The following is a 25,757-nucleotide window of genomic DNA, read 5'->3' as shown; positions in this document are numbered from 1 at the left end:
TGAAAATATCTACATTTAAAATGAGAAATACATATTTAGAATATTTTGTGATGGAGATATATTTTAATGGGGTGGTATAATGCATGTAAAATGAGTCTCTGATGTCCCCAGAGTGTGTATGTGAAGTTTAAGCTCAAAATACCCCACATATATTTTTATATAGCATGTTAAAATTGTCACTTTTTGAGGGTGAGCAAAAACGCCTCGCTTTGTGTTTGTCCCTTTAAATGCAAATGAGCTGCTGCTTTAAAAAAAGCTTTAATCCCGAATTAAAATCCATCAATTTACGCAGAGGCTCAGACGGGTACGCCAGAGGAAGAAGCTGATTGGCTACTCTAGACTGACGGGAGTCGATGGAAAGTCTTTGCCCTGTTGAGGAAAGGAAACAAAAGCTGCACCCCCTGGCTCAATCATCAGAACTTCTCCATTCTTGCTCTCATCTTTCACAAGAACAAGGAAGGCCTTGGCAACAGCATCAACCCTGTAACAAAATCACAATTACATTGACTGTACGAAACCTGTCATCTACACAAATGTTTCAAAATGTTGGTGTTAAATTCATAGTCTTGCTCTGTCTGTTATGCATCTCTCTCCCGGGAGGAAGGATAAACGTGTTAACTCACTCCAGACAGCCGTTCTTCTCCATCATCATCTCCGTAATGCCTTTCAATGGAAAGAAACTTCCGGTATGCTCTTCTGATTTCAGGAAGGACAGAAGACTGGTCTTCACAAACCACGGACAGAGGATGTTGATTCTCACCCCATAGTCAGCCAACTTGGAAACGGACTGTTTGACGCATGCAATTAAAGAAAATAAACATTTTCACAAAAAGATTTGAACGCTTTATGCATCATTTTTCACCCACCCAGACTGAAGACTAAAATACATACCGCCATGGCACGGCTAAATCCCACCACGCCATGTTTAGTTGCTGTGTAGATTGGCGCCATTGGCAAAGGCCCTAGACCTGCAGCCGATATGCAAAGATTCAGTCAAGGCATGTCCTTAAAGCGATAATTCACCATAACATTTTAAAAGTCATTTACTCAATTATCTCATGTCGTTCCAAACTTGTATGATTTTTATCTTCAGCAGAACAGAAAAGATGATATTTGAAAAGACCCAATGGGGTCTAAAACAACTTAGGACCCCACTGACTTTCATTGTATCGTCAAACTAGCGAAATATCTTAATGTGTGTTCCACATTAAGTCATACATGATGAAATAAGCATATAGCAGATGCTTTTATCCAAAGAGGAACTAAAGCAATTAGTCAAAGAGCCAACAATATTTGTAATATACTATGCCAGATTAATTAGACAAGATTAGGAAACAAGCTAGAGAGGAGGTGTGTGTGTGTGTGTGTGTGTGTGTGTGTGTGTGTGTGTGTGTGTGTGTGTGTGTGTGTGTGTGTGTGTGTGTGTGTTTTTAAAGTGCTTTGGTTTAAAGGGATAGTTCACCTTAAAATGAAAATGTTTTCATAATTTACTCACCCTCAAGTTGTTCCAAACCTGAATGAGTTTCTTTCTTCTGCTGAACACAAAAGAAGATATTTTGAAAAAATGTTGGTAACCAGACAGTTGATGTTGGTAACCAGATAGTTGATGGACCCCATTGACTTCCATAGTAAGAAACAAAATACTATGGAAGTCAATGGGGTCCATCAACTATCTGATTACCAACATTCTTCAAAATATCTTCTTTTGTGTTCAGCAGAAGAAAGAAACTCATTCAGGTTTGGAACAACTTGAGGGTGAGTAAATGATGCCAATGACTTTATTGATGACAATAACGTCTATTTTGATGACACCCTTTAAGGGTGTGAGGCGGGCGAACTCTGGTCAATTTTAACATTGAGCTCAATTTTTAGTAAATTTAATTTGGAGTGCTGTCAATACAGAGAACAACGACAAAAATCGGTGTTGCCTACACAGTGTTATCCTCTTTTTAAAATTTGCACCCTATTGACTTGAATGGGGCACGTTATAAACCTGCTTTTAGCCTCTTAACATCCTTGATGTGTCATTACAAGTGCCCAGCCATGTTGAGTGATTCCTTCAGAGTGAACACGGTGAATCTTACTGCAGTAGATGTGAAAGATAGGAATAAAAATTATGTTAATTCAACAAGCATATGGCTGGGCACTTGTAATGACACATCAAGGATGTTAAGAGTATAAAAGCAGGTTTATAACGTGCCCCATTGAAGTCAACAGGGTGCAAATTTTAAAAAGAGGATAACACGGTGTAGGCAACACCGATTTTTGTCGTTGTTCTCTGTATTGACAGCACTCCAAATTTACTAAAAATTGAGCTCAATGTTAAAATTGACCGGAGTTCTCCTTTAAGTGCTCCACCATTCCACCAAAGACGAACAGAGAGGGTGAAGGTTTTGGAAAGCGACTTAAAGCAGGGCTATGTAGTTTCAGGAATGTCTTCGCTGTATTCTCGCTTTTTGCTCACAGGTTTCTCTACAGCTTAGATATTTAATATATATACGGAATAGATATTTGACAACACTGTCGAAAAACTCGTTGGTGACTCTCAGATACCAGAGGCTAGTAGATCAACGACATCAAAGCAGACGGGACATTCTTTACAACGTCTTCTTCATTCGGGTTTGAACAGCGTGAGGGAGCGCCATAATGATATAATTTTAGCAGATTTTTTTGGCCGTAAAGCAATTTGTTACATCGGGAGACCTGATATCATGCGATACTTCCTGACGCGCCGGCCCAAAGTTGCAAGGGTGGTTTTCCCGCTCACAGGCAATAGGGGGGTGCGAGATGACCACCATTCAACCCGAAAAAAGTAATATAACCATTCCAATGACTCCGAAGCTGTTCGGTTAAGGTAAAAAAAACCTGCATAGTTCACCTTTAAACCGTCGTTGTGAATGAACATCAAGGTGTCGCTTAATCAAATGAGTAAATTATTTTTATTTTTAGATGAACCATCCATTTAATTTCACAGATATATTTTTATCCTGTCTTTTCATTTTTATTTCACGAGTTCACCTGCCCATCCAGTCTTAATAATTAATGTTAAACAAACATCGAGCATCCCCCCCAAAAAGTGTTTACCACAGACAGCAAACTGTAATCAACTGTGAGTAGTTTGGTGATATAGGAGAGAAGACTTTAATCAATTTAATCCCTCGTCCCGTGCAGAATACTTTCCGCTGTTGCGGCGTTGAGGAAATATCCAATGCAATATACAATTGATATGTAGACAATTTTAATCCTGGGAGAAATAACTGCTCCTGCAAATAAGAAGAGGATGTATAGGTTTGAAGATGTATAGGCCTATAGTTTGAGGACGTTAAAACTGGATGTATAGTTTTAAGGATGTAAAAAGAGGATGTATAGTTTTAAGGATGTAAAAAGAGGATGTATATTTTTAAGGATGTAAAAAGAGGATGTATGGTTCACAGGGCGGGCCGAATGCCGGAAGAACTCTCGTAACGATGACTGACATAATTGAATGAATGACTGAATGATTAGGCTCCTTAACATACGTTTGGAACATCATTCTGTCTGTTTAATTATAGAGACTGTATCAAACCTGCCATAGATGCAATGTTGATAATGACTCCTCCATTACCACCATTTTCCTTCTTCATATGTTCTAGAGCCAGATATGTGCCTCTGACCACTCCACCCTGGTGACAACATGAACAACAAAACATTCAGCTGAAGCATAGACAGATCGATCGATCGATCGATCGATAGATAGATAGATAGATAGATAGATAGATAGATAGATAGACAGACAGACAGACAGACAGACAGACAGACAGACAGACAGACAGACAGACAGACAGACAGACAGACAGACAGACAGATAGATAGATAGATAGATAGATAGATAGATAGATAGATAGATAGATAGATAGATAGATAGATAGATAGATAGATAGATAGATAGACTCCTACCAGGTTTATTGCTATAGTCTTTTCCCACTGTTTTTCATTGATGATTCCTGCATTGTTGCACATTATGTCTATGCGGCCAAACTTTTCTACAATTCTTTCCAAAACTCCTGTAAAGGAAAATGAGGAAAATCAATGAGATATCCTCAATCTCTTTCACTGTTCTTATTATCTGCTGTGAAGTTGTTTGTCCTGTAACTGACATCTGATATTGTAAGTCATTTCAGTCACAGGGTCATGTAATCATTTTCAGATAACAGAACATCTTGACCTTTAAAATCTTCCTCTGATGTGACATCGGCAGCATAAAATTCAGCTCTGTCAAGTCCATAGTCCTCATCAAGTGTGGTCTTCAATGCATTTCCCACCGATTTATTCACATCGATTAAAGCCACCTGTAATCAAATGAATCAGTGTAAGATATTAGCCTAGTACAGTACTGAACAATACATAATAGTAGCTTACAAAGTAGGTGTGTTTTGTATCCTTCATTCATTTTAGTTTCATATTTTTTTTTTCTCAATGAGGATGACTTGTTGGCCATATTTATCTACTACTTATGTAATATTTAGATTTTTTTTTTAAAGAAAATGTTCTGTATTTATTCTTAGATTTTAATGGATAGAATGTTTGATTAAAAATACTTAAAATTGTGGCCCCAGTAAGGGTCAAACTTCACAGCACATTCCGAAGAAATAACAGCACGAATTTTCATTCTAATAAGAGACTTGTAGTGTCAGGACTTAGTAATGTCTAAATTAAGTGAACTGCAACACTTTTACTGTTCATGCGTAGATAGAAAAAATAAAATTGCATTACAACATAATCAAATTTGATGACTGGTTAGTGGTTAGGGTGACAACAGCGCCAACTACGGTCACAGAATTCGACAGGTCACAGAGTTTAGTGTTAGAACACACCGATCCCCATTACACTTTTTAACTTGACGTCTTATCGCAGCCATTTATTGCCAGACAAATAGCCTACCACACGCTTGTGCAACGACTGTTTACAGTGTCAGGTCCAACGTTTTTTCAAACATTGTTTTGCCTGTTTCTCATACATAGCCTACATGCATGCATACATAGCCTATATTACAAGCATCGATATTTTGTAAAAGGTCAAACGTTACGAAAGGACATCGAATTATTTATAAATATTTATTTCCAATCATTTAGCCTTTTTTTATTTTAATTCTCTGCATCACTTCTAGAATGATCGGCTGCTGTTTTTTTTTTTTTTGTTGTTTTTTTTTTTCTTTCTGCGATGTATTTATTTTTAAATATAGCTTTTAGCTTTTCTTAGGTCCAGTGTGGGTTTTTTTTATATATTTTTTCCTCAGTAGACTTTTCCGAATTTTCTACCTGGTAAACTCGTAGGCTATGTGTCATTCTGTGACGATGTGCATTCGAATCTGGAACTAATAGCGGGGCAGTCTTTACAGCACTGTATTGTTTTAGAAGATGCTCGATTTCGGGTACTTTTATTTGTAGCCTAAAAATAAACGTTTTTGATAAATTGGATAAATCATTTTGCTTTACCTTTGACCCATTTTTCAGGAGTATTTCGACAAAGCTTCTGCCCAAACCCTGAGCTGCTCCGGTCACAACAGCAACTTTATCCTTTAAATCCATCATCAGCCACACACACCTGAATATGAGAAAGAAACGCAAAGGAGTGACGCGACAAGTTTAGAACGCGTCCGAAACGCGATTCCATGTTGCTTGGAATAAAAGCATTGATGCTGCTATACAAACTTTTTTCCAGACTCATAAAAAACAGAAAATTAGCATTGTTTACCTGTGCGTCTATAGAACGTCTACTGTGACTAACTACTAACTGCGTCTATAGAACGTCTACTGTGACTAAAGTTACTAACTGCGGATGGGTTTAATGAAAAGAGGCGAGGGTGAAGGGGTGGAGTAACTGGTAAAGAAACTCACAGATATAGCGGGTGTTCCATGATGAGCCTGTGGATAAAACATCCTAAAAGTAGGCTAAAAGACGAGTTGTAAAGCTAAATGTGTTATAAGGTGTCTTGTTCAACCAACAGACGTTCTTATGAAAATACTCTATCAGGGTGTACGGGGATGTGTTTATAATAGGCTACATGTGATTAGAAACATGTGTATTAAACACATCCTGATATTTAACACTTTTCTTACTCAGCCTATTTGTTCATGGCCATCTTCATGATCAGAAATGCTCATTTGATAGATGTGCTCATTCACTCAGTGTTTCAACATCTAAACTGACTGAAGATTTGATCCACAGAAATTTGCTATATCATTATACACACATTTACAAATCACACACAAGTTTGTTATTCTATTTTAGTGAGGACATTGCATACTTCCATTGATTTTAAATCAGGTTAATGAGTTTCTATCACTTAAACCAAACTCTACCCCTGAACTTTGTATCTCTTAACCCAAACCCTACCCCTGAACCTATCACAGAAACATGTAAAGATATTTAAATAAAAACAAGTTTAAGCCAATTTATAAGCATTTTTTACCAATGAGGACCAGTAAAATGTCCTCACTACCGGTTGTCATAATTTGTAAATATATATATAAGAGTAGAAGTAGCAACACCTATAAACTCTTAACACACACTTAAACCGGATGCCTGACTTTGCAGGGGAACATCTCACTTTTTAGAGAAGTGACAGCAGAATTTATGTTCAAAGCAGAGGTAAAACAAAGTGGTTTGATTAGAACATATATGAAATATGAGTATATGATATTAAAATATAGAATAGACAAAACTATCATTCATAAATTGATTATTACAATAATAATGAGTTGTAAGAATTAGCCTACTTATAGAAATAACTAAAAGGATCATCATAATGATCATAAGCATACGTTTTTCTTAGGCTACACCTGTTGCTTTCGCAATCTGGTGAACCATATAATTATTTCCTAGATGAAATCATGTTTTACAAGACTTAATCCTCCTTCAGCGATGACACATTGATTCCATTCAATTTCAACACATGTGATTCAGTCGACTGAGGAGGAAGCTGCCTCACAGGTTGCTGTTGTTTTTAAGTTGACTTTAAATATTGGAGTTAAGGGATGTGTCATGTACAAGTATGTAGAAACCATATTTAAAGGGATGGTTCACTTCAAAAATAAAAATTCTGTCATCACTTACTCAGCCTCAAATTGTTCCAAACCTGTATGAATTTCTTTGTTCTGCTGAACACAAAAGAAGATATTTTGAAGAATGTTGGTAATCAAACATTTACTGGGCCCAATTGACTTCACTTTGTTTCCCATTTAGCCTATGGAAGTCTATGGTTTACTATAGCCTATGTCCCATCAACTGTTTGGTTATATTCTTCATCATATTTTATGTTCAACAGAACAAAGAAGTTCATACATGTTTTAGAACATCTTGAGTGAGTAAATTATGACAAAATTTTAATTTTTGGGTGAACTATCCCTTTAAGTCGACTGCAAACAGAACCTGACCAACCTCAGCTGTGCTTGATTATGTTCCAGTTCCTGGAAAAAGGGGCAAACAAGGGGCTTGACAATCATAATGAACAACAGACAGAGCTTCAAAGACAGAGGAAGGGAGAGTACAGCCATTTTGGTAAATTAGAGAGGTCTATAAAAGGCTATTGGATAAACCAGATGTCTAATGTGTTTATAGAAATTCATGCTTAAATGTGTTTTGTTCACGCATCAACATCAAAATGTGAGACACACACATACACACACACACACCATAATAAACATACACTGAAGAAACTTGCCATATTAAATAAGTATTGCATCACTTGTTTTAACTATCAATAAGTCATTTAAAATAAGTTAAGTCAGACTGTTATTAATTTTTTTATGACAGTTATAGCCTACATGAAGTTCCATCGTGTAAACATCTTACAGTTTTTTCCAACTGCTTACACACAAAATCTTTTTGTGTCACACGATTTTTGAAACCTCTCACTCAAAGTGCAAAACTACACACCAAATCTCCAAAACCATGAGCTATTTCTCAGCCTTTGACTCAGTTTTCAATTGCATAAAACACTTTTTTCAAAACACTACACACTAAAACACAAAAATCTAACAGGAAGTGACTTGCTTTCCTTTTATAAACACAGCCAATCAAAATGCTTCACTTATTCACCAGGTCTCTCTCTCTCTCACACACACACACACACACACACACACACACCTCACATGTGCAAACACTAATTGCTTTACTGATCGCTAACCAATCACTGCTTTACTGTAGTATAGGCCTATAAATAGGTCAAAGGTCAGATTACCTGTTTTGAACAATGCATGCTAACAATGGACAGAGACCCCACACACACAATTGTGTTCTTTACTTTATACTAAATAATATACTTTTGGTTTCCATATGTTTATGGTTTTGTTGTATGCTGTATACAACAGTAATGTTTGGCCTAATACATATTTTCTGTTTCTACATTGCATTGGTGTTTACAGTGTTGTTACCCCTCTCAGCAGATTACTTTCACTGTAAAACATTGTATTGAAATGTAGATAAGCCTATGAAAGACCAAAGAGCTTTAGATTTAGAACAACAGTGTTTACATGGTATCCAAAAATGGTGTATTACAGTTTTTCTCGATTGTTAACACACATTTTCTGAAAGCATGCCTCATATTCTCAGAACTCACACAAATAAAAAAAAACACACACACAATCGGCAAAACCCCTCAATTCTCCTGCAAAATTAAACTTTACATTCAAAACAATGTTATTTCTTCTCAAAATGGTATTTTGTTTTCAAATGACACACACAAACCATCATACGAATAGACATTTATAAGAACCAATTGAATACTGACGTGCTCAATGATGAATGGAAAACACTTCTTGTTTTCCAAGAACACTTCATCATCACTTAGGCCTTTTTTTGTTCAGTGTTACACTTACTACAGACAGTACATACATAAGTGTGTTGTAAAATCTTTGAGAATATTGTTTCTATACTCAAAACACACAAATACACGGTAACAAATATATTTTATTTTCCCCACAAAAACAATGTACACAGTGTACATCCCAACACAACGTTGTACATACAGTGGTCTACATACAAAACAACAGAAGAATGTACTGTATACAGTTACAGTAAAAAAAAAAAAAAATCCAATGTTGCCATTGCTCCATTGAAGAGGTCACCAGTTTCCCTTTTATGCTAAAGCTCTGATTGCTAATTGTAAAACTGTGTGAAGGGTGTTTGCCTGTGTGATGCGTCAGTTTGCATATTTGAATGGCAGTGTGTTCCTTGTGAAAACAAGAGATTTTCTGCATGAAAATTGTGCTAGAGAATTGTGTGTAGTGTTTTGAAAAAAAGTGTGTTTTAGAACTGCAATTTGAGTGTAAAGCAGGAATTGTGCTTGTAGTCTAGCAGAATTGGTTCAGGGGGTTGGTGAATGAGTTACATGCGTGGTGGTCATTGTGTCTCAAGTAGCAGTGTTTGTGTGTAAACAATTGAGAAAAACTGTATGAAAGAAGTGTTTGCCATTTGATGCAAATGCATCATTCTGACATGTGTTTATGGCATTTTGAATGCAGTGTTACATTTTGAAGGAGGCATTTTGCATTTTGTGTGTGCAGTTTTGGGAATTGTGTGTAGACTTTTGAAAAAAAGGTGAAAGTTTTAAAAACGTGTGTAAGCAGTTCGAAAAAAACTGTAATTAAATCGGCATAAAATAAATGATCATAAATAACGCCTTACAGATGTTTCATTACAAGCCAGTCAACAATATAACATTTATTTTAGTTTTTAAACTAATAAAAGTACGAAAAAGGTGTATCTTTGTTTCTTCCACGGTGTTCTTTGATCCACCAGTTTGACCAATCAGCTCTAGCGCCTGTGGTTGCGTCGGTATGACGTATTTATGAAAAATGGCGGCTACCCGCAGCAGTGAGTTTGGTGACTTGGTTCAAATTAAAAAGCAACTTATTTCTATTACAGCGCAGTGCAAGGAAAGAGGACTCGTCCACAGCGTGAAATGGTAAAAGCATTTATATTTATAATTCAACACATATCAAGAATGCTGCCAGTTATTTAATTGCACTGTCTTAATGGGTGATATTTTGTTAGCATGACAGCTAACACAATGAAATAAACAGAAATTATGTCTGTATACTAACCTAATCATCTGCATTCATAGACATGTTTCTGCACGTGATTTAGGCGCGTCTGTAACATGTTGGGCTTTCATACACTAACACCTAGCATGGCGATGCCATGTTGTTTGACGCACCGTTATAACACAGTGGCACCTTTACAACTGTACGTCATTCGTTGAAAGACATTGGTGTAACGTTACCATGTTGTAAAGAATAAATATGACAATAATTCTGCACCATAGTAAATATATACGATAGTATTGCTGGTCCAGGACAAGAAGCTAACAAAATGTACTGATCATATTCATCTTTGTTCTGCTTCGTTCAACACTTCTGTATGTTGTGCTTTATATTGTATTGTGCTGTTTGAAATATTGTGTGTTGTTATTTACTAATGTCTTAATTTGTAAGTAATTTACAGTGTTTATTGCTAAATGTCTACTGAATTAATGTATGTTAAATAATTTCAGAACATAATGAGACTGATTGATAAGTATACTTACTCAAGGAATTTTAGGAATATAGATAGGTGGTATATAGCCTATATATACAGTCATGGTCAGAATTAATGGCACACCTGGTAAATATGATCAAAACTGGCTGTAAAAAATAAATCTGAATTGTTTATCCTTTTGATCTTTTATTCAAATAATTGAACATTATGGGGGGGGGGAATCACATTATGAAATAAATGTTTTTCTCCAAAACACGTTGGCCACAATTATTAATACCCCTAGAATTTTTTACAGGTAAAATATCTCTGAAGTATATTCCCATTAATATTTACCTTTTTTTAGCACACCAGGGTATATATATATATTGGCCATATATGTTTTATGCACATATACAGTAGTCAACATTTCAAGTGGATCAAAAAAGTTCATCAAAGTTGTCCTAAGACAAGAACGTTATTATTCAAAGTTCATGTATAACTTTAATGAAAGGTTTTTTGATCCACTTCAAATGTTGACTACTACTGTATATTAGATTTGATTTATTGCTCTGCAGTGTTTAAAAAGTTGACAATATCCCTGTAATTTATGTTTCAGGGCATCTGAACTGGCATTTTCTTTGGAGACCCTTCCTCTGAATGAGATCCCTCCACCCCCGGAGCTAACTGAGGTCAGTCTGGAGTCTGGGCTATTACAACTTCTGTCTTGCTCTCCCGGTATAAGACAGTGTAGAGCTGGCTATAATATATTTTTAGATGTTAATTAATAATAACAGGTGTAAATAATCTGTTTTTCCTGAAGATATGCAGGTGTATAGTTGACCGTCTTGCCCTTTCTTCCAGGAGGACGCTCAAGATTTGGATGCTCTCTGTCTGGCCAAATCATATTTTGACCTGAAGGAATATGATCGAGCTGCATATTTTCTCCGTGGCTGCCGCAGTCAGAAAGCATATTTCCTTTATATGTATTCACGCTACCTAGTAAGACGTTTCACCATTGTTTTGTACATGTTTTCTATCCTTTCTGTTTGGAGATGAAATGTGGAAGAACCTATATTCTTTTTCATTCACTCAGTCAGGGGAAAAGAAGAAAGATGACGAGACAGTTGATAGCCTTGGTAAGAAAAAAGCACATTTTGAACAGTGTCTCCGGCACAGACGGTCTCAACTGCTCCCATCATAAGCATGTATTTGGTTGCAGGTCCATTGGAAAAGGGTCAGGTCCGAAACGAAGCCCTGCGAGAACTTCGGGTGGAATTGAGCAAAAAACATAGTGCCGGAGAGCTGGATGGCTTTGCTCTCTATCTGTATGTATCTAACACATTACAAGTAATCCGATTACTTTTTCAAATAACTAGTAAAGTAACGCATTAGTTTTGAATTTACAAAATATCTGAGTTACTTTTTCAAATAAGTAACGCAAGTTACTCGGCTTTCCCATTTCTCACATTTAAATGAATAAAAACAGTGAAATGCAAACTTTTTGTTACGCAAACCTGCAATAATTAGATGTTAAAGAGCACATAAAATATGCATAATGTATTTAATCTCACTTTATTAAGCAATGCTTTTGCTGCTGACCGTCGATAATTCAACCACACTAATTATCAAAAATGTGTTTTTCAAAAATGTGAATCACATTTGTTTTAAATATTTGTGTTTTTATTGCTGAAGTATGAGTGTTGAACTTTCTTTTCATGCGTCCTATTCTTCTGCGATCCAGAACGGCAGCACATCTGAAAAATTAGTTTGAGTTGCGCCCTCTACTGTACATGCGTGAATTTTCATTTCTTTCAGCCTGAGGCTTATTTATTTCACTTTTGGTGTGAAAGTGCCTTTACAAATGCCAAAAATATAAGTTTTTTGGGGGGGTTATTAAAAAATCAAACAACCAAGACCAGCCCAGTTGTGGAAAAGTAACGTGTAATATTACTTTACATAAAAAGTATCTAACACAATTTTTGTTTTACTTTTTAAAGTAACTTTCCCCAACACTAGTGAGTTCTGGTTTGCACATAGTAGGAAAACACTAAAATAAACTATAGTTTAAAAAACAGTGATCTTCTAGGACTACTTGTTATCTTTTTGTTAATATAATCTTGTTTTTCACCAGTTATGGGGTGGTTCTTCGGAAACTGGATTTGCTGAAGGAGGCAGTAGAGATCTTTGTCGCTGCGACACACGCTCTCCCTCTGCACTGGGGATCATGGCTGGAGCTCTGCAATCTCATCACCAACATTGAAATGGTCCGTATTTTCCCATGGTCATGCTTTACAGTTCACTGCAGGAACACTGAAGTAGACACACACACACATACTGAAATAGCTTCTCTGTTTTGTCTTTCTCAGCTGAAGTCCCTGTCTCTGCCTGACTGCTGGGTGAGGGATTTCTTCATGGCGCACATGTACACTGAACTGCAGATGATCAAAGAGGCGCTGCAGAAATATCAGAGCCTTATGGAAGCAGGGTTTGCCAAGAGCACCTACATCATATCCCAGATCGCCGTGGCTTACCATAACATACGAGGTGACCGATAGTTGCAGCAAACAGCTGCAACTATTATATATAATTATATATCCCTAAATCAGGAAATTATTTTATGTTTTTACTCATTGTTTAAAGGGTAAGTAAACCCTAAAGCAACTTTTTTTAGTTAATGATCTGTAAGAATGGAGCTTCATAAATGCTGTTTATTGATTCGAGTAAATTTTTTGACATTTTGGTATAAAGTGTTTTAATTTTAAAATATATGGTGTAAAAACGTCTGAGTGCTGCCCTCTTCAGGTTAAACAGAACTTCTCCTGAAGTAGGGGAACTGACGGTACTCTGTCACACCCTTGGTGCGAGCTCACCACACCCATTTTTAGCATTAGCTTTATCTGTGTTTAGTACAGTGGTTTGGCTGGTACGTAGGTGTAGTGTTGCTGGTGGCAACAACTTTGCTGGACTGCATAACTTTCCACAAGACTTGGAAATTAGGCGCCAGTGGTTGCATGCACTTGTGTGCCAAACGTTGCTCTTCCTGCATGGACTCCACCACCGCAGCGGCGTCTTGATGTGAGTGAAAGGCCTATATTTGGTGTCGACAAACGCGCCGGCGTATTTTGCTGGATATTTTTTCCACATAGCGGCAAAATATACTTAACGTAGGTTAAAAGTAATAATAATCCATTCAGAGACTGGCCCCATTCTCTCTTGCGTGGCTGCCTCGCTAGTATCGTCGGATGCCGATCGCGATGTGGGAGTTAAGACCGCAGTTTGGCTAGTTATGACTCTGGCCCCTGTGTCCACAGACAATTCCTCCACTTCAGGTAAGGTGGGGGAGAAAAGTCCTCGACTTCAAATGACCGCTCTGTTGCAAAGCTACTTTCGTCACTCTCCATCTTAGCGAGTCTGACAGCAGCTGTCAATCACTCCGTCACTGCGGGTCTCAGGTGCACGCCCCGCCCTCGGTTCGTCCCCTGTATCTCCGCACTTTTGGGGTCTGCCCACTTTTCCAGTGTTCTTCAAATATTGCCAGTGGGTGGAGTCAGGCTCTGACCAGGGGTTTAGTTACCCTTTAAGCATATTACTACTTTTTACCTTTTTTTTAGGTTTTAAAATCATTATATTAAAATGCATTAACAATGTAGTGTAATGTTGCTGTATGTTTTTATATTGTAATAAATAATACAATTAAAGTCACTATGTAACTTTTGACGCTCTAGCAGTTAATGAACAAAACTGCATTCATCTTGCGGAAAGAACATTCAGAGCTACTTGTATGTATATGTGTCTATTATTTATATATATATATATATATATATATATATATATATATATATATATATATAGGTATGTTATATATTTATGTGTACTGTAGTGATTTAGGATAAGACAAAACACTATTTGGAAGACGGATTCATGATGTACTCGTACATTTTGAACCAAAAAAGTTACATGGTGTACCTTTTTAAAATTAAGTGTATAAAAAACAGGATATGGAAAAGGGTATTATCATAATGTGTTTCAAAATGATAACGCTTTGCAATAAGGTTCCATTTGTTGTTGACTATAATTAACTACACTTGTCAATTTTAATTAATTAAAAATGTAATAATACATTGTTTGAATTAAAAGAATTAAAATTTAATCTGTCCATTTTTAATAGACCAGAGCTAACATGAACTAAAACGAACAGTTGAATTTGTATTAACAAAGATGAATAAATACTGTAACAAATGTATTGCTCATTGATGGTAAATGTTAGTTAATGCATTAACTAACTGAACTTTCTTGTGAAGTGTTTCCAATTTTTCTTCCCCAGATATTGATCAAGCCTTATATCTGTTTAATGAACTCCGGGAGCAGGATCCTTTTCGCATCGAAAACATGGACACGTTCTCCAACCTGCTTTACGTCCGGGTAAGAAACTGTTGAAAGTCGGCCTGAAATTAATCAACTATTAATTGATCTATTTTCTAAATGTATATTACAGGTCTTATTGTGAATAATTCATCCAAGTATACGTTTCATTTAATAAAATAATTGGCCAATTTTTTTTGTCAAAATCATACTTCTCTGTTGACTTCTCCAATCATTTATTCAGCTAAAACCCGCCCCTTTCTTATGATTGACAGAAAGGAAAATGTTTGAAATTAGACAATTATTAGCTTTGGTTATATGATGCGTAATTCAAAAGACATTAATTGTCATATTTCATTGAATATACATCAGAATAGGGAGGAAAACACGATTTTCCATTTGATATTTCATGTGGACTTTAACACTGAAATGTCACCATAAATTGATTTTCTATAATTTCTAATCAGGCAAAGGATAGAGCGCCCATACAAAGTTGTCTCAGCCAATAGAATTGCTTTTGGGTCCAAGGGGGATTGGACAGTGCTGGGGGATCTTGCAGGATATGTTTTTTTGGGTCAGATTACAATATTCCAGTGAAATAATAATGACTGATTATCTGCTGATATTGTATTTAACTGGATTAGGATAATACGAAAATGCAAGTAAAAATTAATTTCAGTTTTAGTAGATAATATTGTGTTAAGATCCTCTGTTTATTTGTCTTATTTTTCAGAGCATGAAGCCGGAGCTCAGTTATCTGGCCCATAATCTGGTGGAGATAGACAAGTACAGAGTGGAGACATGCTGCGTCATAGGTGAGGATGAGAAAGAATCGAATATATATATATATATATATATATATATATATATATATATATATATATATATATATATAAATTGATTATTGTTAGTCACTGTACATGTCGGTCAGGCAAGTACTGTCTTAAATGCGCGATTCTTAGGGGATGTAAAGTGGACACAACGTCGTGTCGATGGTCATAAGTCTGGTTAAGCGACACTATGGTCAATATCGGTGATCTGGACAGTTGGTTGATAAGAGGATGCTATTGTATTAAATTTTTCCAAGGAAGCGTGTATGCATAAAACAGTGCCTTCCAGTTTAGCAAGTTTTGGATTTCTTCAACGAGGACGTAAGAAAAACAAGACGAAATAGCCTGAGGAAGAAGTAGTCCTTATAAATAATTTCCTTGAAATTGAACATCAGCCATAAAGTCACTACTGGAAACTGTTTGTTTTGTTGTCCGCTCACAGGTAACTATTACAGTCTGCGGTCTCAGCATGAGAAAGCCGCCCTGTATTTTCAGCGTGCTCTGAAGCTGAATCCACGCTGTCTGGGGGCCTGGACCCTCATGGGTCATGAGTACATGGAGATGAAAAACACATCAGCTGCCATTCAGGCCTACAGGTACCAGGGGATGGGATTTTTCCGTATTTTCTGACCTGAAAAATATGAGCCGATTGCGTACATCCGAGGGAAAAATGTCTCCCTGAGATTTTCCGCCAAATTAAACTTGTTATAATTGAAAGCTAAGCAAATAAGATAACCATAAATGTTAAGTGTTGGGTCATTCCGTGTCAACTCAACAAGAGGTCCCTGGCTAAATTATTTGATTCTGGTTCATTTTTGTCTGGTGAAAGAAATGCATAAATGAAGAAAAGTGCCAAAATATTAAATGACATAAATGTATAAATGAATAGTAATTCACTGTTTTGTAGAGGGGGGTCAAAATGACCATTTTCTGAGACCTGAAAGATTACCTTTAGAAAGATGGCAGCATCATTATTTTATTTTTTACACAGATTGCTAGGTTTATTAGTAAAATCTGTTGACTTTAGCAATCTTTGTAGCATTATATTGCCAACGTTGACAGTTCAAAAATGGGAAAAAGCACTTCTTGTTCATGCCTGTAACTCAAGAATTAAAGATACCTTAATGTCCTTTTAGATTCTGGTTCTTAAAAAACATTTATTTTGGCATCTTAATTTAAAACGCCCTATATGGTTCAATCCGACAAGCTACGCCGCTCTCACACACACCCCATGTTCTCACATAGTGAAAAATACATCGCGGAGCAGAAAGAAATGTAAACAATAAATACCGTTTTGTGGCTCTTTAAATGAGTCTGACAGATCGATGTAGAGCCTCAGTTAAAGCTGCTCGTGAACCGATTCATCTCTTCCTTCTAGTAAATTTATAGCATCAAACAAACCTGAATGAACATAAGAAGGAATGTTGTTTTAACCGCAGAAAGGCGTCACTCCATTTTTCAAGTTAAAATCATCCCATGTTATTCTACTAACTCTCCTGACTGCTTTGTCGGACAAAATGGCGGATGGCGAAGTATGATTGGTCAGATCACCTGTCAATCAAACTCCCTGCGAAGGGTCAATTGTACACATTTTCAGTGGTCAAAAACCAAATGTGGGTCACTTTGCATACAGTTTATATATATTTATTATTTTAAAGAGGGAATATCTGAGACTAGAAATGTATCGTTTTTTTTTGAAAAACGATCTCAACACAATTGCATAGAATATACCTGTCTGAGTGCCATACATATTATTTTTTCGAAAGTATGCATGCCTGTAACTCTAAAAATATTCAAGATATCTTAATATCTTTCTAGATTGTAATTCTTATTAAACTTGTCTAGTGAAATCTTCAGTGAAAGGCCCTATATGGGTTCAATCACATAGATATGGGGATCCCAATGCGACTCCATGTTCAAACTTTTCAAATAACTGATACTTACAGTGTTTAAAGAGGAATGTCTGAAGAACAAAAACTGAAACGAAGCAAAAAAATTATATCTCTTGTTTGTTTAATCATTTAATCAAATCTAATTAATCATGTCTTGAATAGTTTGTTGTGTTTATCATTTGAAATGTATGAATGCTCTTTTCACTTATTAATCTTGATGTCTCTATGTAACCTTTTGTTCTTTCTGTAAGTCGTGAGCAGAAATCTAAAGTTTCCACTAGACGGACCACAATGTAACAATTGTTTTTGTTAAAGTGCTATAGATGTTATCTTAAAAGTCAGCAGAAAAGACATCTAGCGTGTAGGAAAGGGGGCAAGAGACGCTTCTTTTAGACACTAATGTGTATGTATGTGTTGAGACTAACAATTTACCCCCAGGGGTGCGAAACCACAAAAGCCTGATGTCTAATCTTGTTACTGTTTCTGGTGGGGCTGCCTTGTTTCAATATACAATGAAAAGAGGAACTTGGCTCCGCTCATCTAAGTGACTGTAGAAAACGAAGACATTTTCTGTATAGGTTAGGTTAGTCTTACTTCGGACTCAGACCTTTGCTCTTTTGCGAACTGTCTGATTGAAAGAGAGCTCTCGATCACTTTGCTTTTCCTTAGGCAAGAATATTTTACTCAGTGTGGCTTAGATTATATTTAGAAATATTATAAGTGATTTAACTGTTTCTTTATTTAACTCCTGATTATGGATGAAATGATATAATTTCTCTTACTGCAACTGTCTGCTGACTACTGGATCTCCAATTCTAATTTATATAGCAAGGTGTATCTTACTTAGTTACGATACTGCGTATTTGAACTCTAGCTAGCTTCAGAAGCTGTTAAAATGAACAAAATCCTTTCTTTTAAATATCCTTGAAACTGATTTAAATATAGATTCGTATAAATACATTTTTGAGGGCAAGTTATGTGCCTCAACTTGACCATTTCAGGGGATTTTTGGCACAAGATTAATAAGCATAAGTTACATATGTCTGCTCTAAGGTAAGTAAAGTTAGTGAGCTAACTTAGCATATCAATGATCAATAAGTAGTTTAAGTAATAAGTAGTTTAAGCTTAAAACTGGACTTAAGTTAGCATTTGTGGTTCTATATAGCATTATTATCGAAAGTAACAGTTAGTAAAGTTAGAACATTTGATAATTTATTATTCCGCAGGAAATTCAGGCAGCCTGTAAGGTAACGTTAGCTGTTATATCCTGGAAAATATTTAAAATTTAAAACGTAGGCTACTTACCCGCCAGTGCAGGAACATGACTGGTCCACAAGGCTGTGCTGGTTACATTGCAAAAACAGGTCGTGAGGTTTCTCATTCTTGGACCGAGACCGGTAACGTTACACCTTTGCCTCGATTGTTGTAATATTCCCGTCTTTGCTTATTTTAACATTTTTAACATATCCCTCCACTGCATATTGCAGCCCTTTCTGTCGTACCCTGGAGGATATGGCTGCTGCATTACTCCAAAACCAATCACTTATACCAATAGGTATGGAGCTCAACCCATGGCTATGTGTCTGGTTGTCAATTGTTTGACGGGCGTAGTAACAATAACTAGGGGGCGTGGCTTTTGCGAACGGTCAATTGTGTTGATAGAAAAACAAGATGCATATCTAGTTTCAACATTATTTGTTGTTCAGATATTCTGGTTTAAAAGAAAATAATATAAACTGTATGCAAAGTGACCCACATTTGGTTTTTGACCTGAAAATGTGTACAATTGACCAATTTACTCATGGAGCGACATTAAGATCTCCATATATTGTACCTTATGGGGACTTTAAAATGAAGGTCCCAAAAGAAATGTTTGTTAAAAACCAAAAATATAAAAGATATTAAGGTATCTTTAATAATACTTGAGTTACAGGCATGCAACTTGGGGCAAGAAACACAAGTGCTTTTCCCCATTTTTGAACTGTCACTGTTGGCATATAATGAATTTTACTAATATACGTACCAATCTAAATAAAATAATGTTGTTGCCATCTTTTTTAAAGTCATCCCCCCCCCCCCGTAATTTGGCTCCAAATCTCATATGAAAATTGTCGTTTTGAGCCCCCTCTACAAAACAGTGAATTACAACCATTGCATTTAATATTTTGGCTTTCATCACTATTTACCTTATTACCGTATTTTTCTTCCGAAAATGTTTACGTATCAGGACATGATAAACAGATTTTCTGGTCTTTATCTGGCCTTAAAATGAGGAAAATACAACCTCGACATTACACGGTGTCATTGTTATAAGCAACAATTGCTTCACACTGCCAAAACTTCTGCTTTTATAGAGTTGATCTATAACGTTTTAGAGTTGATCTATAACGTGTTGCTCATCTGAGGTTGTATTAACCTCATTTTAAGACTTGCCAGCATATATATTTACACTATATACATATACTTACTGTATATGTACCGGTATAATGGTTTTCCATCAAATTAATAAGCAGAACAACTGTTTTCAACACTGATAATAAAAAGAAAGTTTTATTTCGCAGCCAATCAGCATATTATAATTATTTCTGAAGGATCATGTGACTGAAGTAATGATGCTAAAAATTCAGCTTTGCATCTCGGGAATAAATAACATTTTAAGATATATTCAAATAGAAAACAGTTATTTTAGTTACATTGTAATGATATTTTACAGTATTACTGTTTTGACTGTATTTTTGCTTAAATGAATGCAGCCTTGAGACTTCCTTAAAAAAAAAGATATTCATGTAATATATTATAATAAAAATTATGCAAAATAAATTACAAATATATATATAATTTGCATACAGAATTATTTTTAATTCTTATTCACCATTGGAATTTTTAATTCACATTCACCATGACCTTATTTGTCTTATTAACTTTCTTTCATTGATGTATTTAGATTCCCCCCCAAATCTAGATATTTAGATTTTTGTACCAGGAAGTCATACTGAATTGTTGTATTCATGTTAAGAAGTAAAATAAGACATGAATGTAATACATTGTCTCTTCTGTCTCTTAGACATGCAATTGAAGTGAACAAAAGGGACTACCGGGCCTGGTACGGACTTGGACAGACCTACGAGATCCTCAAAATGCCTTTCTACTCGCTCTACTACTACAGGAAGGCCCATCAACTCAGGTGACTGCATCATGTACACGAATCATTTTGTCTGTTTTATGCAATATAGACCCGAGAAAGTTCACTTATGCTGTGTTTGTATCAGGCCTAACGACTCGCGAATGCTCGTCGCTCTTGGTGAATGTTACGAGAAACTGTCTCAGCAAGTTGAGGCCAAAAAGGTGAACAGTTATGATTATTCAACACTGGAATAGATCATTTTCTCTCATAATGTGCAATTGTTTTCCAATGATTCTGTTTTTGTGGGTTCAGTGTTACTGGAGGGCGTATTCGGTTGGGGATGTGGAGAGAATGGCTCTTCTGAAGCTGGCAAAGTGAGTGAGGTTTGGTTCAGGATAATGGTCATAGTGGTGTTGTTGCCCGTTTTGATGAAACTGTGTTTGCTTTTAGGCTTCACGAGCAACTGAATGAATCTGACGATGCTGCGCAGTGCTACATAATCTACATCAAGGATATTTTCTCATGTGGTGTAAGTTACTGGAGTTTTTGCACTTCATGCACACCGTAACATCGAGATCTGATTTGATGTTGATAGTCACATGATTAGAAGAAATGTGTCCTTTGGACTGATCAGATGTGTGTCTGTGATCTCAGGAGCAGCTGGAGCATGCTGAGGTGAGCACCGCTCTGCGTTATCTAGGCCAGTACTACTTCAAGAACAGACTGTACGATGAGGCGTCTCTCTGCGCTCAGCGCTGCTGCGACTACAATGACGTGAGTTTCTTCCATTCATCACCCTTCATTATGATATTATTTCTGATTGATTAAAGGAACACGCCGACTTTTTGGGACGTTAGCTTATTCACCGTATCCCCCAGAGTTAGGTAAGTCCATACATACGCTTTTCATCTCCGTGCGTGCCATAACTCTGTCTGACGCACCCACCGCTAGCCTAGCTTAGCACAAAGACTGGAGATAAACGGCTCCAGCTAGCATACTGCTCCCAATAAGAGACAAAATAACGCCAACATTTTCCTATTTACATGTTGTGATTTGTATAGTCACAGCGTGTACAAATAACAAGGTCACACGAGACACAGCCATCTTCTAACCGTATACATACTGGGAACTATATTCTCAGAAGGAGTGATTTGCTTGCAGCACCTGAGAAGCCCCTTGGTGAGGAGCAGAGTGTTGCGCAAATCACTCCGCAGAAGTAGCAGTGCTTCGCCTTCTGAGAATATAGTTCCCAGTATGTATACGGTAGATGGCTGTGTCTCATGTGACCTTGTTATTTGTACACGCTGTGACTATACAAATCACAACATGTAAATAGGAAAATGTTGGTGTTATTTTGTCTCTTATTGGGAGCAGTATGCTAGCTGGAGCCGTTTACCTCCAGTCTTTGTGCTAAGCTAGGCTAGCGGTGGGTGCGTCAGACAGAGTTACGGCACGCACGGAGATGAAAAGGGTGTGTATGGACTTATCTAACTCTGGGAGATACGGTGAGTAAGCTAAAGTCCCAAAAAGTCGGCGTGTTCCTTTAAGAGAATAAAATTAGCAGACTGAAAGTAATTTAAAAAGTTTGCAGGTTTTAAGGATTTGTAAGATTTAAGTAGTTATAAAAGCTTGAAGATTTTAAAGCCATGCAATCTGTAAGACAGACATATAGACCTTCATTGACATTCTTTCATATAGAAGTGCTACAAGCATGTTGTTAGTTGCTAACATGTTTTGACATTTATGCCATGCTTTTCAATTGATTAGAATGTTTTAACACTTCTAGAAGTTCTTAAGCATGGTTTAGCATTTTGTTAAGCCTCCAACATAATTAGGAATCTGTGGTTGGGCTATCCACCTTATTTTTCAACACAGAAGTAAGGCGTTTTCTGTGAATGTGCAAGATATATATAATATATAAAAGTGCAGTAAACTATAAAACTGCAACAAACCAGCGTGTTTATAATTAAGATACTTAATTAAAATAATATGGTAAGAAATATCAATTAGCATAACAGGCTGTTTTGTACAGCTAAAAATAAGTGGAGGCCAGACACATTCAAATGAATAATGGCCGTGCCCGCACTTACCTGAAAAACAAGATGGATAACCATAGACTAAAAAATTAAATATGGATGACGTGTCTCCACTACCTTCCATTGAATAAAGATAACATAATCCCAGAAATGGTGGGTGACATTGTGCGCCCAATTACAAAATTTGGAGCTGGAGTCTGCAGTAGTGATCCTGAGGTGGAGCCCGTGATATCAAGATCCCAACTTTAGTCCTGTTCCTGCAGACTCAATCACAAGCACAGCTGTCAATCATGGCTTAACCCTGTTTTTATAGCATCAAATAACTAAAACCAAACTTATTGGAGAAATAATCTTTGGAATAACATTATTTGAAGTGTAATTTGATTTTTTTTTAGCAAGGCTTACATCCCATCCGAATACATGTAAAGCCAGCCACCAGGGGGAGTCAAAATGTTTAGGCTTCACTTTAAGACATGTGTGGCACACTTGGCTATATTCTACAGCAAGGACTATTGACACCCATGTTTGGTGTAAAGTAGCTTAATGTAAATTTCTCTCCTCTTTGTAATGTTCAATTTCTGGAGCTTGCTTTCTTAAACTAGCTCTACCACGGCATCAACTTACACTAGTCGAACTTGTTTGCTTCTCTTTTCAGGCACGAGAGGAAGGCAAGGCTTTGTTAAGACAAATCTCTGCGGTGCGGGAGCAAGGAGAGCCTTCATCTACAGACTTGTCTTTACCCTGCGTCTTCAACCCTCTGTCCAACAACACCACTCCAGTCAGGAGAGTATCCCCACTCGACCTGTCGTCTATTACACCCTAACACCCCAGTCGCCAACGGGTCGGTTTTTCCACTTAGAAACGTCATTCAATTTTTATGCTTTGATGATCTTTATGTCCTGTATGCTACATTGTAAATAACTGCCTGTACAGACAAAAGTGGCCATTGTGTTAAATAAACTGCTAAAACATTGAAGGTTGAATGTTTTATTACAAAACTCACCCATTTCATTGAGATTATACAGTGTAGAGAAAACACTTAGACATTCAAAAGTGACAAACCATATACGAACATGACTAAACTTGTGCAAAAGAGCAGCCAACACAAGAATGTAGTGCTTAAATCTGTGCATTTGGCCACTTACAAACATAAGGGAAAAAAGTGATGCATATTTGGTGACAATAACACTGAATTCTTGAATCCTAACTCTCAAACCTTGCAAAAGATGAAGCAGCAACTACGAAATATTTAAAAATGAACTGAAAAACATGCGGAGATTTATTATACAGTTGGGAAACATTGAATGCAGGTTACTATTTGGAAGCATTACTTTTATCTTGGTATCTTGGATTTGGTTTGCATAATACATACTTGTACACATGTTAAAAAACAAAACAGTAAATGACAGTAGTCAATGACCATGTTTTTCTGCTATTTACAATGGAAAACCTATACAATGTTTTCAGAAAAAGAAAGAAAGAAAAGAATCAGTCATCAAAATAAGGCCCATTTATCCATCAACCTGATTATATTAAAAGACTTGTCTAAAAAACGTGAAGCTGTGTGTCCAGCTCTTAATACTTGACTCTGAGCTGGATGGGAGTGGACGGAGGAGAGGGCTGGCGTGAGCGCAACACGCGGGCGTAGGGCGTGTTAACATCGGGTCTCTGCCGGGCCTGTCGCGAGGGGGTCTTTGAGGGCGTGCGGGAGGGGAACAGTGAGCGGAAGAAGGGCCGTTTTTCAGGAGGATGGTTCTCCACATAAGCCACCGCTACCCCGCAGCCCCTCTTCTTGCAGGATCCGGGTGCCGTGGGGGCCTGAGGCGGCGGCTGAGCGCTCTGATACTGACCGAGCATCTCGTCTTTCTTACGCAGGTCTGCTTTGACCAGCTGCAGGCTGGTGTGCAGCTCCACCAGCAGTTGATCCTACAGACGCAGAAAACAGGGAGGAGAGGGCGGCGAACAGGGTTAGAGAGGCCAGAGGGCAAGGTGAGGTGGAAACTGGAATTACCTGCGGTTAATTCTTTTCAAATCACACCAATTCTGGTTAAAGTCAGGAGGTTTAGAACAAGAAACAGCATGTTAGGAAGGGAATTAAGAAGAAGTGATTTAGAGCAAGGGATGCATGTGAATCTTTTGCATAATTTTCATGTCATTGTTTGGATTTTGTTCTTAGTAGATATGACCAAAGTCTAAATTAGAGTGAAAGGGGTTAAAGAGAATATAGGAAGAAACAAAGAGGGAAAGATGTTGAATACTAGGGCTGGGTATTTAAAAAAACATCAATTTTAATCAATTCTCATTTTTATGAACCGATATTGATTCCTAAATATAAAGAATCAATCTTTTAGTCTATGCCGTCTTCAATTGATGAATGAACAGAACACTGTAGCGCACATCCCATCCAATAAACCACAATAGGCTTTGTGCAGTTTATTTTGAAATTAAAGTTTAAATTCTGTCCATTTTATTATGAAATTCAAACAAATACCATAAGTGTATTTATATATATATATATATATATTTCTGTTTTTTAATATTTAATGCATGTTTGAATAAATCAGTTTTTATGAAAGCCACCATTTAAATGGTTCGATTTCAAAAAACAAATTGGACTAGAAACATGCAATTATAAAGTTCCTTGTGCAATTTAAGTGTTTGTATACAAATCAGTCCATTTAAACCTTCAGTATTATAGTAATGTAGTCCCAACTCCCTGTAAAGCTTACAGCATTAGTTGAGATTTTTCTTTCCTTGAGGAAAATTGCCATGTACTGTACCTGATATCCAAATTAATCGAGTTCAATCGTAAGCTTGTGAATCGAAATCAAATCATGAAATTTGTGTCAATACCCAGCCCTATTGAATAGCTAAAAAACATTATTTTTCCCTTTTATTACAATCAGATTAATATAAGTGATATTAAATCACAGCTACATCATTTTGTTCAGGTGGTCTACTAGAACAGGTTTACAAGATTTATAAATGTACATTGTTGTAACACTGCAGATTGTTT

General features: G+C 36.7%; 3 protein-coding genes across 4 annotated transcripts in view; 1 reads left to right on the top strand and 2 right to left on the bottom strand.

Moving 5' to 3' along the window:
- Positions 1 to 330: 330 nt before the first annotated feature.
- LOC306984887 (15-hydroxyprostaglandin dehydrogenase [NAD(+)]) lies at positions 331 to 5,829 on the bottom strand (the record flags this gene model as incomplete). The annotated part of the gene is made up of 8 exons (XM_079586601.1): positions 5,734 to 5,829; positions 5,475 to 5,581; positions 4,205 to 4,328; positions 3,937 to 4,043; positions 3,566 to 3,662; positions 892 to 968; positions 624 to 787; positions 331 to 481 (listed from the first exon to the last, which is right to left on the bottom strand). The coding sequence occupies exons 2-8, from the start codon at positions 5,568 to 5,570 to the stop codon at positions 331 to 333; spliced, it is 816 nt and encodes a 271-aa protein (XP_079442727.1). The 5' UTR covers positions 5,571 to 5,581; positions 5,734 to 5,829.
- Positions 5,830 to 9,752: 3,923 nt separating this feature from the next.
- On the top strand, positions 9,753 to 23,748 carry cdc23 (CDC23 (cell division cycle 23, yeast, homolog)). Of its 2 annotated transcripts, XM_079586597.1 has the most exons (17): positions 9,753 to 9,816; positions 9,907 to 9,946; positions 11,114 to 11,186; positions 11,359 to 11,496; positions 11,591 to 11,633; positions 11,717 to 11,822; positions 12,629 to 12,761; positions 12,864 to 13,041; positions 14,822 to 14,919; positions 15,593 to 15,674; positions 16,132 to 16,285; positions 20,646 to 20,765; positions 20,851 to 20,926; positions 21,018 to 21,079; positions 21,156 to 21,234; positions 21,360 to 21,479; positions 23,397 to 23,715. In XM_079586597.1, exons 4-17 carry the CDS (start codon positions 11,479 to 11,481, stop codon positions 23,562 to 23,564), a joined length of 1,437 nt encoding a protein of 478 aa, XP_079442723.1. In that variant the 5' UTR covers positions 9,753 to 9,816; positions 9,907 to 9,946; positions 11,114 to 11,186; positions 11,359 to 11,478; the 3' UTR covers positions 23,565 to 23,715. The 2 variants fall into 2 exon arrangements, with proteins under 2 accessions (XP_079442723.1, XP_079442722.1); XM_079586596.1 differs by having other exon boundaries at positions 9,758 to 9,946; positions 23,397 to 23,748.
- The window catches only part of kif20a (kinesin family member 20A), a 31,550-nt gene continuing 29,442 nt past the window's right edge, over positions 23,650 to 25,757 (bottom strand). The window contains exon 19 of the mRNA XM_079586595.1: positions 23,650 to 24,667. Coding sequence (XP_079442721.1) covers positions 24,317 to 24,667 — 351 coding nt within the window. The 3' untranslated portion in view covers positions 23,650 to 24,316. The remainder of the gene's footprint in view (positions 24,668 to 25,757) is intronic.

The sequence above is a fragment of the Phoxinus phoxinus genome, assembly GCF_949152265.1.
Source record: "Phoxinus phoxinus genome assembly, chromosome: 17".
Lineage (NCBI taxonomy): Eukaryota > Metazoa > Chordata > Actinopteri > Cypriniformes > Leuciscidae > Phoxinus > Phoxinus phoxinus.
The sequence above is the reverse complement of the archived record's forward strand: the minus strand, read 5'-3'. Positions and strand labels throughout refer to the sequence as shown.